Raw genomic sequence first — 15,988 nt, forward strand, 5'->3', positions numbered from 1 at the left:
ATAGAGCAGGCAGAGAATAAATGCTTGTTGATTTAATGAACTGGGATTTTGTAACATGATCCATGTTTGGTTTTGTAACTTCTTCCTTTAAACACCTTCATGAGGTCAGTAGCTGCTGTGTGCATTTTGTTTGACTTAAGATGTAGGAATATTTGCTTGGCAAATGGTCTCTTGATACTATGAAAAGGTTTTTAGGTAGCTGTAGGGTCAGGCTTGGAATTTTTTCTTCCTGTTTCCTTCTTGGCACTCATAGGGCTTTCTCACTGAACACTGTCGGTTTTCCTTATTTTCTAATTTCTACTCAATGTGTGACACATTTTACTATTGATCTGTTACATTTATTTAAATACCTACCTGTTAAGTGCCAGGGGGTGACTTCAATATTGGAGAGACAAGCAGACTGTGACTGTGTCTGTGTGCTGTCAGTGTGATTCTTTCATCAAGTAACAGGTCAATTCGGTCAAAACATATCGGATGACCATTTTGAAAGATATTTTCAAAAGTCTCAGTGGATCCTTCGTTAGGGAGCCAGAGCCTTGAAGCTTCCCAGCTATCTAGTTTTCTACTGTTTTGTGTCTCTCCAAAACTCATGTATATACATATATTAGAGGATGCAAATTTATCATTTTTTCCTGGAAGTCATTTTACATTTCTGCATATCATGTTTCAATCTTTAATTTTTTAGTTTCTAGAGTTAAAATTTTAATTTCACAGCAAGTCTAATAGTCTGTATTTACGTAAAGTGTTTAAGTCTGGCTCTCTGTTCACTTGGCTAAGGTGAAATTTAATTTTCTTTTGTCTTTTTTTTTTTTTTTTTTGGTGCTGGGGATCGAACTCAGTACCCAGCATTTGCCAAGCAGGCACTTAGGCCTGCTGAGCCAAACGCCCGGCCCCTGAAATTTAATTTCCTAGGTCGAATATCCTTTTAAAAACAGACCTTGAAATACAGACTTGATGTCTTGATGATGTGTTTGATCTGTCCTGACTTTAGGCATGTGTCTGTGTGTAGACTACAGTGGATGAAAGGCAGAACCACGAAAGACTCCTGTGCGTGCAAGCTCTTGATCTGTAGCCACAGCAGTCAGGACCTTAGGTTGCAGTCGGGACCAGCATTTTGCACCAAGGCCATCTCTGAGATGCAAGGAGATTAATTTTGCTCTTTGAGTAGTATATTACAATGAAGTATACAAACAATTTTTTAAAGTAAACTGCCTCAAGAAAAGTGGAAAACCAAAATACCAGAATAAGGTTTTTTTTTTTTTTTTTGTCTTTTTCTTTTTTATCGGTACCGGGGATCGAACTCACGACCCGCTGCTTGCAAGGCAGGCACTTATGCCGCTGAGCTAAATCCCCAGCCCCCAGAATAAGGTTTTGCTCGGGTGATTCGACATTCCCTAGTTTGGCTTTAGCCTTTACTTTTTATTGCCATTATTTTGCATTTCTCTAGGTCTAGGAAGGTAAATTCGATCACTTGGCCGTTAAACATTATGTGCCTTTTCAAGAGCAAGAGAATTTATAAAACACAAAACAAAACAAAAAGCACCTCAATGGCACCAAAAGTTGGAAACCAGCAGGAAGCTGTTGCAAACTTGGGCAGCTTTAATTTTCTGCTCGATTCCGGTTTCTCCCCGTCCCTGGAGGAGCTCTGCCTGTTGCTCCGGCCCCGCGGAGCCTATGGCCATGCCTCCTGCCCCCGGCCGTGCCTGCCCGAACAGCGCGGCGCGATTCCACCCGGATCTGGGGTCGGCGAGGCGCAGACGTCTCCCGGCCGACGGCGTCGGGGCAGCGGAGCGGCGGGTGGAGGCCGCGCGGGGCCGGAGTCGCCATGTTCCCGCCCCACCCCGCTCGGCAGGCGGCTGAGGTCGGCGGCGGCTCCGGGCCCCTGCGGCTCCCGCCCCCGGCGCCCGCCCAAGGCCTGGAGGCCCTCAAGGTGCGGGCCAGGCAAGCGAGGGCCGCACGAAGGCGCGCGGCGGCGACACCGAGCCCAAGACCGCTTCCTCCGGGGGGGCGGAGCCGCCCCCGACCGCCGTCCCCCGCCCCCGCGCTCCTCCTCCCGCCGCCGCCGCGCCCGGTCCGCGCCCGCTGCAGGCGCGCGTGTGCGGCGAGGGGCGGGCGCTGCGAGCTGCTCCGCGCCGGGCGGCGGGCCGGTGGGCGTCTGCGCAGGCGGGCGGGGCGCGGCGGGGGCGGGGCGCGCGCGAGCCGCGGGGGGCGCGGAGGCCGAGGGCGCCTGCGAGCCGTGTCAGGCTGAGGCGCGGGCCGGGCGCGCCGGGCGGAGTCGTCGTCGGCCGCTCGCTGCGGGGACGCCCGGTGGATGTGCTCGAGCTGCCGGGCGCACAGCTAGGGCAGCCTCGGCGGCGGCAACGCGGGACACTGGGCGGCCGGCTGGCCGCTCGCCGGGAAGCAGGCGCGGGCGTCTGAGCGAGGCCGGACGCGGCGGCCTCCCCTCCGCGCGCGCCCCCCCCGAGCCGGCGCCCGCGGCCGCCGCCTGCGCCCCGTTCGCTCCTCCGGCCCCGGCCCCGCCGGGGGTCCCGGCCCGGGCGGCCGCCCCTGCGGCGGTTCCCCAAGCTCGTCCCGGACGCGCGCCCGGGCGGCGGGGGCTCCGCGGCCAGCGCTGCCTCGGGGGAGCGAGGGCGGGAGGTGTGCGCGCGTGTGAGCGGGGCGCCGGCGGGCTGCGGCGCGGCTCTCGGGAAGCATGACTCTGGAGTCCATCATGGCGTGCTGCCTGAGCGAGGAGGCCAAGGAGGCCCGGCGGATCAACGACGAGATCGAGCGGCAGCTCCGCAGGGACAAGCGGGACGCACGCCGGGAGCTCAAGCTGTTGCTGCTCGGTGAGTGCGGTGGGGCAGTCGCCCGCGCCCTCCCGCCGGGCCTCCGCGTCCGCCGCGCGCCGCCTGAGGCTGGGGGCCGCTGCCCGTCGCGCCCCTTCCCCGGTGCGGGCCGCTGACCCCGGGCCTCCCCGGGCGCGCCCCCGGCCACTGCTCGCGCGCGCGCACAATACACACACGCGCGCGCGCGCGCGCAGAGGGGTCGAGGCAGCGGTGCTTCTTGGGTCCCCCAGGGCTGTGTATTATCTCCTCTGCATCCGCTAAACTGCAGCGGGGCTAATCGCTTCGGGGAGAGACGCGGGGGCGGGAAGGTGGGCCGAGGGCTAGAACCGGCCGCGCCGAGCTGGCGCCCCGTGGGGTGGTGCCGCGGGCAGCTGTGGGTGGCCCAGAGGGCGGCGGGCAGAGCCGGGGCGCTTAGCAGGGCTGGCTGCTGTTGAGACGGCCGTGAGCATCCATTGTCAGGCCTTCTGGGGTCGGGAGGGAATGGTGAGCGACTGATCCCCCGGGGAGGGTGGAGGGAACCGGGTTGTCGTCTCCCCGAGAACGGGGGCTTAGGTTTTGGGGGCGGGGCGGGGAGGGCAAGCCCGGGTGTGTCACCCTAGAGCTGTTCTCCAGCTGCCAGATCGCTCAAGGGAGGGACCCCAGAAGAGTTACTTGTTCAAAGATGGTGACAGGCGTGTTCTCGCCTGCACCATTCTTTCAGTATAAAAGATCAGGAATAGGGGATCACCGTGCTTCGTGGTTGTTGACAGTGAGGGCATCTTTTGTTTAATAAGGCAACTCAGATGTAGGCCTCTATTCCCAGGAGTTCCTGCTGAGAACCAGTGCAGCCTCTTGGTTACTCTCCTGGAAGCCAGTAGAAACCTTTTGTTTAAAACGGACATTTTAATGTCTTTGGAATCTGGGCTACAAGAAAAACGGGAAGTGGACGGCACAAATTTCCCTGTAATCTTAAAATAAGCCGCCCAACGTTTGCTTTGACACTAAGCAAGAAAATGCCATTTCTCGAATGCGAATTCTATTGATTATTATCTCTGAAAGAACATTCGGATCCAGGCGATCAGGGTTTGCACACAAGCCAGCGTGACATAACTCGGAGCTATTGTGGCAGGAAGACCGAACAGCTTTGCAGTAACAGGCCTGAAAAATGTCTGCACTTGTGTTCTAGATATTTGTGTGTGTAATAAACACGCTTCCCAAAGGTTTCTGTAAGAAAAAGAGTATTGTCAGTTTGCACTGAAAAAGCATGCCTTTTCTTTCTTATTTGGAGTATTTATCTACCGGCTCCAGGAACCAATTGCCTTTGGGGCTGAATTGCTTACATATTGGATCATTTACATGCAGGAACAAAATATAATGTCACGGATAGTTGCAAATGGTTACTTCATATGCCATCGTTTATGTTCTTATTTTGAAACCTGATTAGATAAATGTGCACATATTTACCAAGAACAGAAGACAGAAAACTAAGTAAACGAAAGAGCTGGGCTTCAGGAATGAAGCCAGGGAAGGGGAAACTGCAATTGGAAAATAAACCCCCCTGCCCCCATTTTGTGCTACTTGTGATAGTTGAAGAGATGCAATTAAACGTTTTTTGAATTCTCAGGATTGAGAAGAAAATAGGGCAAGAGACATACATGGTGTTCCAGTATCTCAATATGAGGAAAAGCATGCTGTAAAGAGCTGGGTTTCTTTTTGTTTTGCCTTGCTTACAGTGTTTATCCTTTCTGTTTAGCTGTGGCAGGGTCTTTGAGGTCTCTGTAACCAGCCCTCCTTGCCTGAAATGTGACAGCTCTATGTGCCTCATCAACTAGGAGTTGGAGCTCAGAGGGTTTGTCAGGAAGCCTGAGTTTAAATGTCTGAGAGGGAAAGGCACATACATAGACTTTTAATTACATACTGCATATTTAAACGACAGACGGTGCTTTTATAAATGAACTTGGAAATGGTTTCCTGAAGAAAAAAAACGTAAAGTAAGCCAGTTTTACTGCTCAAGTGGTGGTATTGTGGACAGCTTCTTTGATCTTTATTATTGATCTTTGAGGTATTAGGGCATTTCCTTCAGGTATTTGAGCAAGGTTCAACAGAGCCTAACCTTGTCCCTTAAATGTGGCCTAATAATTTAGCACTTACATTCACGAGTAGCATTGGAGAACTGCAGCTTTTTGTCAGGAATATAGTCCCCGAGTGTCATGGAGGAAGCACTACGCCCTTGCATTCTAGTTGTGTTGACTTTGTAACAGCTACACTGCTTATATAGTAATAACATATGCTAAAAGTAGGTTTGTGTGTGTATGGATATGTGATTTCACAAGTTTTTGAGTCCAGGAGGGAAATTTGAAATGGGGGTTGATTTGAATAAGAAAAGATGTAGAGGGATTCCATTTGAGGAATTTCTAATGCACTGCTTTGAAAATAGACTGTCTTTACTGGTTCTTTTATTTCAATGACACCTATCCAGAGCAGCTTACTACTGAATATGTCCTTTCACAGTTCAGAGATCTGCTAAAATTCTTAATCAGTGTATTTAAATGGAAGAATCACCTTTGTGTTGGAGTACAGTTTAATATAAAATTATTTGCAAAGTAATTTCTACTTAATGAGATGACATGATCGTAGTGGAAAAGAATTTACTTGGCAGGATAAAAATGGATTCTTGCATTTGTTTACAGAAGTATTTACTAATATATATCAATATGGAGACATTAGGAAAGGAAAATGATGGATATCCTACTAGATAATCAAGGGTGGCTGTAAAATTTGGGCTATTTTGCTTCATAGTCAGCAGTTATGCCCATATCCTCAAAATTATTCCTCAGTTCTTGGGTGCTTTGATTTTCATTGTTTCTTAAAAGATGAATTTTTTTTTTTTTGTCTTTTTCATTTTTATCGGTTACCGGGGATCGAACTCATGACCGCCTGCTTGCAAGGCAGGTACTTATGCCGCTGAGCTAAATCCCCAGCCCCAAAAGATGAATTCTTAAATGTATCATTGTAAGTATACCACTAAATTCTGGATTCTTGTTGTCTGTAGCTTATCTAAATTCATTTATTCTTTGACATCTCAAAGAAAATTATTTTACACAAATATACAGGAGCATACCTCATTGGCTCTGTTTCCTACATGTAAAGTATATTGTTTCCTGTAATTAGTAATTACTAATATTTATTAAATATTTGTATTAATGGAAGATAGGTCACACCATTTAATATTAGTTTTTGTTTAAATCTTTTTAAAACTAGTGGCTTTGAATGTCTGCTTCAAATTGTAGGTGTTCACATTTTTTTTAATTTATGAAAGATATTTCTTGTCCCAGTAGCCTGCTCTTATTTTGCATGTATTTGAAATCTTTGCTCTGCAGAGCATAACCATCAGATTGGAAGATTTAACAACCACTTTTTGTTTAGATTCTACCTTTTGAAAACAGGCTATGTTTAGGCCAGTCTTAAATGGAAAAATATATATTGTTAATCTTCTGAGCCAAATTATGTATATATTTGAAGATTTTTTTCCTGTTTTACATTGAAAGCTTATGGCGATAGGGTTTTGTTTGTATTGTTCACTATTAAATTCCAACCTGCAGCTGTACCAGGAATGTGTTCGATAAATATTTGCTGAATGATTTTATTTACTACTTTCCTGCTAGAAATTTGAACCTGACAGTAATGAAAACTAAATAATAGAGACACACCAGGATATGCAATGTTTTCTCTGTGGAAGATTCCGTTTAATTGTTTGGAGTGAGGGTCTTGCATTTTAGCCCAGGCTGGCGTCAGGTTTGGGATTCTCCAGCTCAGCTTACAAGAGTACACCATCACTTAGGCTTTGTGTGGCAGATACTTGACATGGCATGGTCTCCTTACAACATTGTACCTTTGGAGCAGATTGAGTACTAGTGCATTCCAGCATTGGAGGTGTTAATGAGCAGTGTTACATGACTGGTAAGCCATTGTGTTATGTTCTGCGCTTGGTGCCTTTGGGAATGGTAACGGTAATGCTTAAAGAATGGAAATTCCAAGGAAGAAAGAAGCCATTCTATAACTTGATTACTGTCTGTTGTTGAGAGGCTAGTCTGAAACCCATCGTCATGTTGCCATCTGTTTTTCTCCATGACAACACTGGTTAGAGTGGATGTCTAACCTGATGGAAGGTTTTTGCATGCCCCAGTGCAGTTACAAGAGGAACACCGCAGGGGTTCAGTGCAGGAGACTGCAGTTGTAGTGGCACGCCTTTCGTAGGACAGTGCATGTAGGTGGTGACAATTCTCAGTTGCAGACCTGAATGGGGCAGGCTGGGAGCGCTCCGGCCAAGTTAGACTGGCTGCAGAGTTCATTCATGGACCTCTGGTTAAAAGCAGGCTCCCAGTCCACTTTAGTAGCCTTCACCAGGTAAAAACAGGTATTCTAGTAAAGGAGAGTGGTGTGTACTTCACCTGAACTAACCTGTGGCCGTCTAGGGTGGCTACTCGGAACCCTGGAATGAAAGCATTCCTTTAAGTGGTCCTAATAACATATCTCCCTGGAAGTCCAAAATATGGTGTTTATGATGCTGCTTTGAGGACCTTTGGGTTTTATTTTTGTTCCTCATTTAGCTTTCAAGTGTTGAATGTGTTTCTCAATGTCATGATTTATTTGGATGCATTTATTTATTTTTTTAAACGAGTAGTCTGAAGAATAAGAACCAAAACTAGCTCCAACTCTATAACAGAAGCCTTCGGGGTGAGGTATTTTGCACTGACTTCGGGGTGAGGTATTTTGCACTGTGGTTTCGTTGTCTAGATTGGCCGAATAGCTGTCAATCCTATATTTTCATGCTATTTCTCCATTTAGGAGTTTTGCCCAAGTTAAAACCTGACTGAACAGTGAAATTATTCTCTGAATCCATTCTAATAATTTTGTGTAGGTTTAGGAAAGAGAACCAGAGGAGTAACTTAGTAGCCATTTTGTTTACTACAGGCCTGTTTGATAGTCTCTTTTTCATTTAGGGGAAAAAAAACCAGCTCCCATTTATAAAACATGGGTTATCTTCAGTTTTCAGAAGTATTTAATAAATGTAGATTTTTACTATAAATGAGTTTTTAAGGACCTGAACACCTTTTGCAATTGTGAGGCTGTGTGATACGCTAAACTTAGCAGAAAAAAGGAACGGATTTTTCTTCATGATGCAGGCAAACTGAAACTTGAAAAAAAATTAAGATTTTTCCAAGCACAATTTTGATTCAAGCATTAGTACTAATTTTTCCTTAAGAGGAGTTATCCTGTTGATATTAGTGGGAGTGTTGATGGGTGTTGTGGTGGGAAAATAGGGAGCCCCAAAGATGCGTCTTGGGAGAAAAAGAAGCCATGTTAAGAAGGTTAGGATTGTTTTCTCATGAATAAGGGGGAGGATCTGTTTCTTCCAGACTTAGTATATTAGGTTGAGAGAAATACAGGCATTGGTAGCAACAAATTTAAAGCCATTTCCTGCTTGAACAGGGAGGTAGTAACATTTTTCAGAAGGAAACTCACAGTTGCTCTTAGGCAATGTTAAGATCGCAGCAGAATGAATCCTAGGGAGGTGTGAAGTAGCAATGGAAGGTAGACTGTGATTGTTAGTAATTAAACCTGTGGTAGTGACTGACTGCAGTAAACAGCGCCTGTTTCCTTTACTCTGCTGAATGGAGTAACATGAAGGAAAACATTCTCAGGCCCAAGCCCTACTTTGTGTCAGCAGCAGTTCCTAATAAAATTACAGGCAGCTGATGGACAGTCACCTTGGGTTCCTTAGTGTGCTGATACAGAAAAGTCTGTTTCTCACCTGATGCGCGTAGTGAAGAGGAAAAGAGGGACAGAGTGAGTCGATCAGTGCTGGAGTGACCCTGAATCTGTATGTTACAGACGAGAAGAACACCGGTACTGTGATGCTAAGTCCCAAGCTGAGTTTTCTGTATAGCTCTGTGGTTAACTTTACATGGAGCTGTTTCAAAAATCAGTGCAGAATGTTTTGTTAAAAGGCTTGATGAAAAAAAAAGGCTTGATGATCAAAAGAAAAAAAAAAACTTGTTTTTTGGTGCTGCGAGTTGAACCCAGCCGTACTATGGAACTATACATCCTGCCCCTTTCCCTGTTAAATTTTAAAGAACAAAATTAGGGTTATTAAAAAATAAAATCATGAACATACCCACTTCGAATCCATTTATTCAAGAAACACTTGTCAGTTATCAGAAAATAAATGATTCCTCAGAATCTCTTACCAGGCCCACCTTGCAAAGCAACGGTTGCGTGAACGGTCCTGGCCCAGTGACAGCGCAGGGCACCGCTGTGAGTGTCCTGTGCTGTGTGAAGCGTCCACTGCTCGCTGGCCAGCAGGAGTGCCAGGCGTGCTGTTCACAGCTGCTGCCTGTGTACCAACTTGTCTGTCAGACTTTTTTTTTGAGACAGGGTCTGCTGGGCAGCGCAGGCAAGCCTTGAACTTGCTGTGTATCCAAGGCCAGCCTCAACTGGAAGTCTGCTGCCACAGCCCCGCTGTGAGCCAGGGTGATAGTGTGTGCCACCGTTTGGGCTGCTCTTCTGGCTTTTATCTTTCTTGGTCTTGAGTTTTCTGTTGGCTTTTCCTACAAAGAAAAACACAAAATCTGAAGGCTGTTGTAGCAGGGCCTTTTTTTTTCTTCTAAGTACAACTGTGCAAAGCATATGATCTTGAAAATTTGAACTTACATATTTATATGCATTGTTTCCCTGGAGCCTGTTGCTTTTGTGTCTCACAGTGAGAATGATTGAAGACCATTTGCCCTGTTTCTGACTATTGGAAGCTCCATGAGGCCCCAGACAGTGTCTCTTTTTATCAGCATCACTCACTGCCTGATGAACTCAGTGATTTTATAAGTAGCTTGAGGGTGGGGCAGCTGGATTCTAAAGAAAAAGTCATTTGAGGAGGTGGATTTAAACTTCTTGCTTTCTTCTAATGCATATTATCTGTATCTGTGTATTTTCCATTTCCCGCTATGCTTTACTGTTCTGTGGAACATTGGGGGCATGCAAAAAGAAATCATTTTAAAGATGGAGTGGGTTTGCCCTCTTTGCCTGCCTCTGTCATTCTCTAGGGAGAATGCTTCAGTTGGACTTGCACTTCCTGTTTCAGGGTGAAAGCTGCATAGCATTGGATCCAGCAGGTGCAGGGCAAGTTGTTGGAATACAGGTCCTGGAGTTGTGAACATTCAGTGCACCTTGTTCCAGAACTGAGAGCAGTTTGATTTCGTTAGCAATGAAGTAGTTGTTTCAGGGAAGTATGCAGTGGATTGTGGTGTTGGGGAACCAGAATGTCATTAATGTCTAATAGTACAAAAGCCTCACAGTAGGGAATAGTGTAATTGATCCACAAGTCAGAGAGAAGAGGTAAAGCGAGGCTCTTTTGGCCCTGTGGCAGGAATCTGGCAGTCATGCTGAGGGTGTGTAGCTGGGAGATGGCCTTGTGTTTTCCCTTGAGAACTGAAATCATGAATTAGTAGCTGCCTCACATTTTGTTTTTGGATCATCACTTGCTAAAATATCGAAATAAAATTTCTTGACTTTTATTTGTTCTTTTGATGTTTTGAGACAAGGTCTTTCTGTGCAGTGTGGCTAGTCTTGAACTCTCTACGTTGCCCAGACTGCCCTCAAATTCCTGCCTCAGACTCCTGTATGCTGATATTACAGTTGTGTGCCACCCTACATGGCTCTTTTTTATGTTTTAAAAGCATTTTTTTCATCTTTTTATTTTTTATTTTTTTGTTTTTTGAGATAGAGTCTTGCAGTGTAATTCAGGCTGGCTTGAACTCACTTAGTAGCCTTGGGTGACCTTGAATGCAAAGTGATCTTTGCAAAGTGATCTTGCTCAGCCTCCCAGGTGGTGGGATTATAGGGGTGTGCTGCCACATCCACCTTCATCTTTTTAAAAAACTGTTTCTTCGCTACACATCCTGTGCTGTGGAGGCAGCCAGGGTGCTCAGGCGCATCTCATCTCCGGGCAGGTTCTGGTGACTGCAGCTGCCTCCAGTATTCTCCGTATCTTACACACCATTATTCAGGCCACTAGCTGTTTGCTGCAGGTCCTCCCCAAGTCCTTCCCCGGGAACACTGCCTGCCCATTTACTCTCTCAAACCATTTTGAAATGCTCCTCAGAGTCTCTGGCTTGTGCATTTCCTGAAGATTCATAGAACTTCTTGGTTGGTGCTTTCCTTGCACATTGGTGGATGAGCAGGAGCAGGGCGCTCTGGAGAAAGGGGTTTGTGAGTGTGGCGTAGAAGATACTAACTGTCTTCTGTGGTACTAAGACTGTCTGTGGACCAGACCACTTTGTTACTGAATGAAATGCAAAATCCTCCTTCGTTTTGCAGAGGGCAGAGACTTGGAGTTGGCACGTCACCAGCAGAGTTGGAGAGCTGATAACCTGGTGAGCCGCTGGGTCCTGTGTAGGGTACAGAGCGTTTGCTGGGAGGGTAGGCAGGCTTTAGGGCTGGGGCCCCGGTAGGGTAAGAGCACATCCTCTTCATTCAGTGACTTGAATGCCTTGCTCCTGCCATTGGAGAGCCTAAGGACCTCTCTCTGATTGTACTTCCATACAGATGGATGGTTAAGGAGTCCTTTGCTTTTGTTACACCTAGGCAGCTCAAGATCATTGTTCAGGCGGGTTTGTGTGTTTCTCAAGGTAAAGATGCAGTGGTATTTTCTTGCCATGTGAATTGATATTTTAGGATCTACACTTTACAGAGCACCTTCATTATATTACTTGTTCCTTCTGTAGATGGCAAATACAGTTTTTCTCTTGTCCTAGAGAGGTGACCCATTTCCTGTGACTTGTTCTAATAATACAGGATGATTTTAATTCTCGCTCATAGTTTGCCCTTAAAAGAATGTTAGGGTACTTAAGTGCTTAACTCTTTCGGCTCTAAGTCTTACGGATTATTTTTGAGATTTTATAAACCGTGTGATGGCGTAAAAACTATTTAGTACTGGCTTTGTGAAAATTTGTTTGGCTAAGTAAACATTCTGCATGGTTATACGTTCTGGGTTAGTTATGTACCTCTTCCCAGGCCTGTGACTTCAAAGACTGTGGAGCCGTCTTGTCCTTTCTTAATTTTACTTCCCTCATAGAACTACCCTTAGGTGTTTTTGTTTAGCTTACCTTTTCGAAAGAAACCTATAGAATGAAAAAATTGAATGAAGTGATCTCTAAGGGGAATTTTGAACTTTGAAACTTTTTCTGCTTTTCCTCTGCACTTTGGCCTCTCAGCCATTGTCTGTCCTAACTCACCCTTGGACAGGAGGTTTGAGTTCCCTGCCCTTTCGGTGCTGGTGAGCTGTACAGGGAGCTGTGCTGGGCCTGAGGGTTTTCCTCATGGCTGAGATCTTCTTTCTCTGCCCTCTGTAATCACTCTTTGAGCTCCTGCAGGCAGCTCTGCCAGAATGGGGTGGGCTCTGCGAGGAGGGCCATGCAGGAGGCCTTGGCAGGTCTGTCCAGAGCGCCCCTCCTGCTGCCTGGCCTGCTGCGATAGTCTCACTGTCTTCCCAGGGAGTGGTATCAGAAACCCTCTGTCTATCAGCATGGCTCCCTGGCTTCCTGCAGGAAGAGCGATATCCTGGAGGCGCAGTTCATTCAGGCCCAGCTCTGCTCAGGCCTGGGTCCTTCTCACAGCCCAGAGTCCAGCTCCTTTTCACTCCTGACTTCTTGTGTTTGTTTTCCTTCTCCTCTTCCCCCATCCCCTGCTCCTTCCCTGGTTTTTGAACATTCCTTTTCATTTGCCTACAGATAATCAGTCTTTATTCCCCAAGTCCAACTTTGCCATTTTCAGTGAGTGATTGCTTATTGGCCTATGAGCACGGGCACCAGGAAGGCCCATCCACCGAACTAGAGCACATTGCTGGCCTTTTTAGTATTTGGAACAAGTGAGTCGCTTTCCAGGGCTTTTCAGGGACACTAGTTCATATGTGTGCATTCCTTCTTTTGTTACTGTGTGTATCTTTTCTCAGAGCTTTCATTGAAAGCAGAAAGTATCCACAACATGGATAGAGAGGTAAAGAATTTTTGTATGTTTTTGTTTTAAAATATATTTGTACTGTGATTTCTTTTTGGGGGGGGGGCGGGATTGAACTCATGACCTTGCACTTGCCAAGCAGGTGCTCATGCCTCTGAGCTAAATCCTGGCCCCTGTACTGTATTGCTAAACAATCCTCACTGGGGGGACTGGGGGTTTAGCTCAGCGGCATAAGCACCTGCCTTGAAAGCAGGCAGTCATGAGTTCGATCCCTGGTACCGATAAAAAAGGAAAAAAAAAAAAAAACAATCCTCACTGGGCAATGACCATGATCAGAGAAACCTTAAGAAAGCAGCTCTTAATCCCAGCAATTTGGGAGGCTGAGGCGTGAGGTTACAAATTTGAGGCCAGCTTGGGCAACTCTGGATGCTGTCTCAGAAAGATAAAATAGACTAGAGACGGGAGGTTCCCAGTGGTAGAGCACTTGTCTAGCATGCGTGTGGCCCTAGGTTCGATGCCTATCGTTGAAAGAAAACAATAATAAAGTGATCTCTTGGCTGTGGCCAAAGAAGAAACAGCTGGATCCCTGAGGGCTGCAGAAATGCTGTCACTAGTGCCTAATTCTCCTGGACATGTACCCAGGACAGTTGGCATTCCCGGGCCTCTCCGTTCCTCCTGGCTCACTGCCTTCTTATCTCAGGGCATCAGATTTTCTTACCTTGATCCCAGATTCAGAGCTGGATCCGTGCCTTGGAAAAGCAGAACAGTCACAGGGCACAGGAGGTAGTGGGGAGTGTGGGACTGAAAGGAGGGGACATCACTGCTGACCGGTTCAGCTTTCATGTCCTCCCCAGCTCTGGTGGGAAGAAGGGAGAGCAGAGGAGAGATGTGTGGTCCTCTGCTTGGAGTCCCCCATCAGAAAGGGCCAGGCCAGCGTGGCTTCCGTTGCGGCTTCACCACCGGACAGCGTTTCTTCATCCTCTTTGTCACATCCACTGCGCCCTTCCTCTCCTGGACAGCAGAGCAGTGGCAGGAGTTTGTGTTGCAGGCAGCTTTCTCCTGCAGGAGAGGAGAGTGAGCACAGAGGTCATGGAGGGCAGAGTCCTGCAAAGAGCTGCGCACTGGTTAACAGAGCACCGCCCCATGTTACATTTACGGCCCCTCGCCGGGTGCCTGGCGATGCCTGGGTGGCATCCTCGCCTAGGCAGTCTTTCACCCGGCTTCCTTCCCCCACAGTAGAGCGCTTTCAGTTGCTCCAGGCGATAAGTAGATAAGCACTCTGCTGAGATGCTCTGAGATGCTCTGGCTAGATAGATTCATACTCAGGTGGAGGTGTGGCCTGCAGAAATAGCTTTGTGATTTTTCACCAGAGAAAAGGTATCTTGTCAGTTGGGCCATCATATCCAGTCCTAGCAGCCAGCCTTTTCCCATGTACCTGTAGTATGTAGATGTGAATGTCTGTATTTTTTGGTATGGGGATTGAACTCTGTGCCTTGTGTAGGCTACGCACATGCTCTGCTGCCGAGCTACACCCCAGCCCATTTTTTCTGATTTGAAGAGTGCTATAATACTTTATTTATTTTTTGCAGTACTGGGGATTGATCTCAAGACCTTTATGCTGTGCAATGTCTCTAGTGCTTTTCTTACTTCAAGTTTTTGGGACAGTCTGGCTAAGTTGACCAGTTCCCAGGCAGAGGACCACACATCTCTCCTCTGCTCTCCCTTCTTCCCTCCAGAGCTGGGGAGGACATGAAAGCTGAACTGGTCAGCAGAACTTGCAGTCTTCCTGTTCAGCCTTCTAGAGTGTTGGTTTTAGCTGTGCACCTCCACCCCCTGCTCATAATACCTTTTCTGATTGTAACTGGCATTCAAAATGGAGCTACATCTGCCCATGGAATCAACTTAGAGGATTTTTTGACTCTAAACGTGGGCAGATACATTTTGAAAAATCCAAATAATTTTGAATTATTTGAGAGGACTAGTGAGTGCTAAAGCAGAAGGACACTTGAAATCAGCTTGTAGTTTTATTAGCAGTCATTTCCTGATGGACCAAGCATGACCAGAGGACTGGGTACTGGCTTCTTTTAGGGCCAGGCGTGGCTCTGACATGGGGTGTGAGGATGGCAGGATCTTGCCGCGCTGGTGGACTGAAGGTCCCAGGTTCTCAGTTTGTGCCCTGGGTCACTTGCAGTGTTCTCTACCCCACAGTAGAAATGACGGGACAATTTCAGGCGTAGCCTGTCTCCTATGGTGGTGGTGATCCCATCCATTTCCTTCTGCTATGGGAGAAGCTACTTGTATATTGCTTTAGTTGGTTTCTAGTAAACAATGTGTATTTCCTTTTCCGTCCAGTTCTTGTGAAAGAGGTGTGTTTTTAACAAAGGAAATTACTGGGCTTCATTCTTACCTGTTTAGGGAAATCTTGACTCCAAATACTTTTTCATGAAAATCACCAGCTTTGTGTTCTGAGAAACAGATTTTCCATCGTGCTGTCTGCTCTAGGCACGCTTATTATGGGAATCGAGATTCTTCTGCTGGGTTTTTCCTAAATCCCGGAGTCTTATCTGGGAACCCATACTCACATGGCAGTGTGTGCTTCCCAGAATTCATTCATTTATTGTGGATACCTTGTCCTGAGTCACATGGTCACACAATGACTTACTTTTTTTCTGATATAGTATAAATATTCTTCCTGAATATTGCATATTCTTGTATCTTCAAGCAGTGTGCCCTGGACTTAATATAAATTAAATAGTATTTTCTCTTTTTATATGAAATAAAGGAGAGCATTGACATACAGTATATACTCTAGTCTGGTATGGTTGTTTCTAAAATACTAAGAAATATTTAATAATGAGAAAACTGCTGGATCTATTAGAGAGTCCAAGTGTGAATCAAGAAGAAATGTTTATTTTTTTCCACTTGAGAATTTCTTGCATTCTTAAGAAATATATTATTTTCATGTTCATCTTTGAAAGAATAACATTTTGCTATTTATTTTTCAGTGATTGTGAAACTTTATAATAATGCTGTGTTTTGTGCACCATTGAGAAAAGTTTAAAACTTAAAATTTATCTACAGTGTGGCCTCGAGCCACATTTAGCTTAAGAACGGTGATCGTTTTCTGTAAACTTTCCTTTCTAGTTTTATTTTCCCTCTGCTTCTTGCTT

General features: G+C 46.3%; 1 protein-coding gene across 1 annotated transcript in view; it reads left to right on the plus strand.

Moving 5' to 3' along the window:
• The first annotated feature begins 2,548 nt into the window (after positions 1 to 2,548).
• Positions 2,549 to 15,988, plus strand: part of Gnaq (G protein subunit alpha q) — a 283,318-nt gene continuing 269,878 nt past the window's right edge. The window contains exon 1 of the mRNA XM_063249535.1: positions 2,549 to 2,828. Within this exon, the coding sequence (XP_063105605.1) occupies positions 2,693 to 2,828 (136 nt within the window). The 5' untranslated portion in view covers positions 2,549 to 2,692. The remainder of the gene's footprint in view (positions 2,829 to 15,988) is intronic.

The sequence above is a fragment of the Cavia porcellus genome, unplaced genomic scaffold (genome assembly GCF_034190915.1).
Source record: "Cavia porcellus strain 051 isolate PalLab524CR breed Dunkin Hartley unplaced genomic scaffold, mCavPor4.1 scaffold_1, whole genome shotgun sequence".
NCBI classification, from domain to species: domain Eukaryota; kingdom Metazoa; phylum Chordata; class Mammalia; order Rodentia; family Caviidae; genus Cavia; species Cavia porcellus.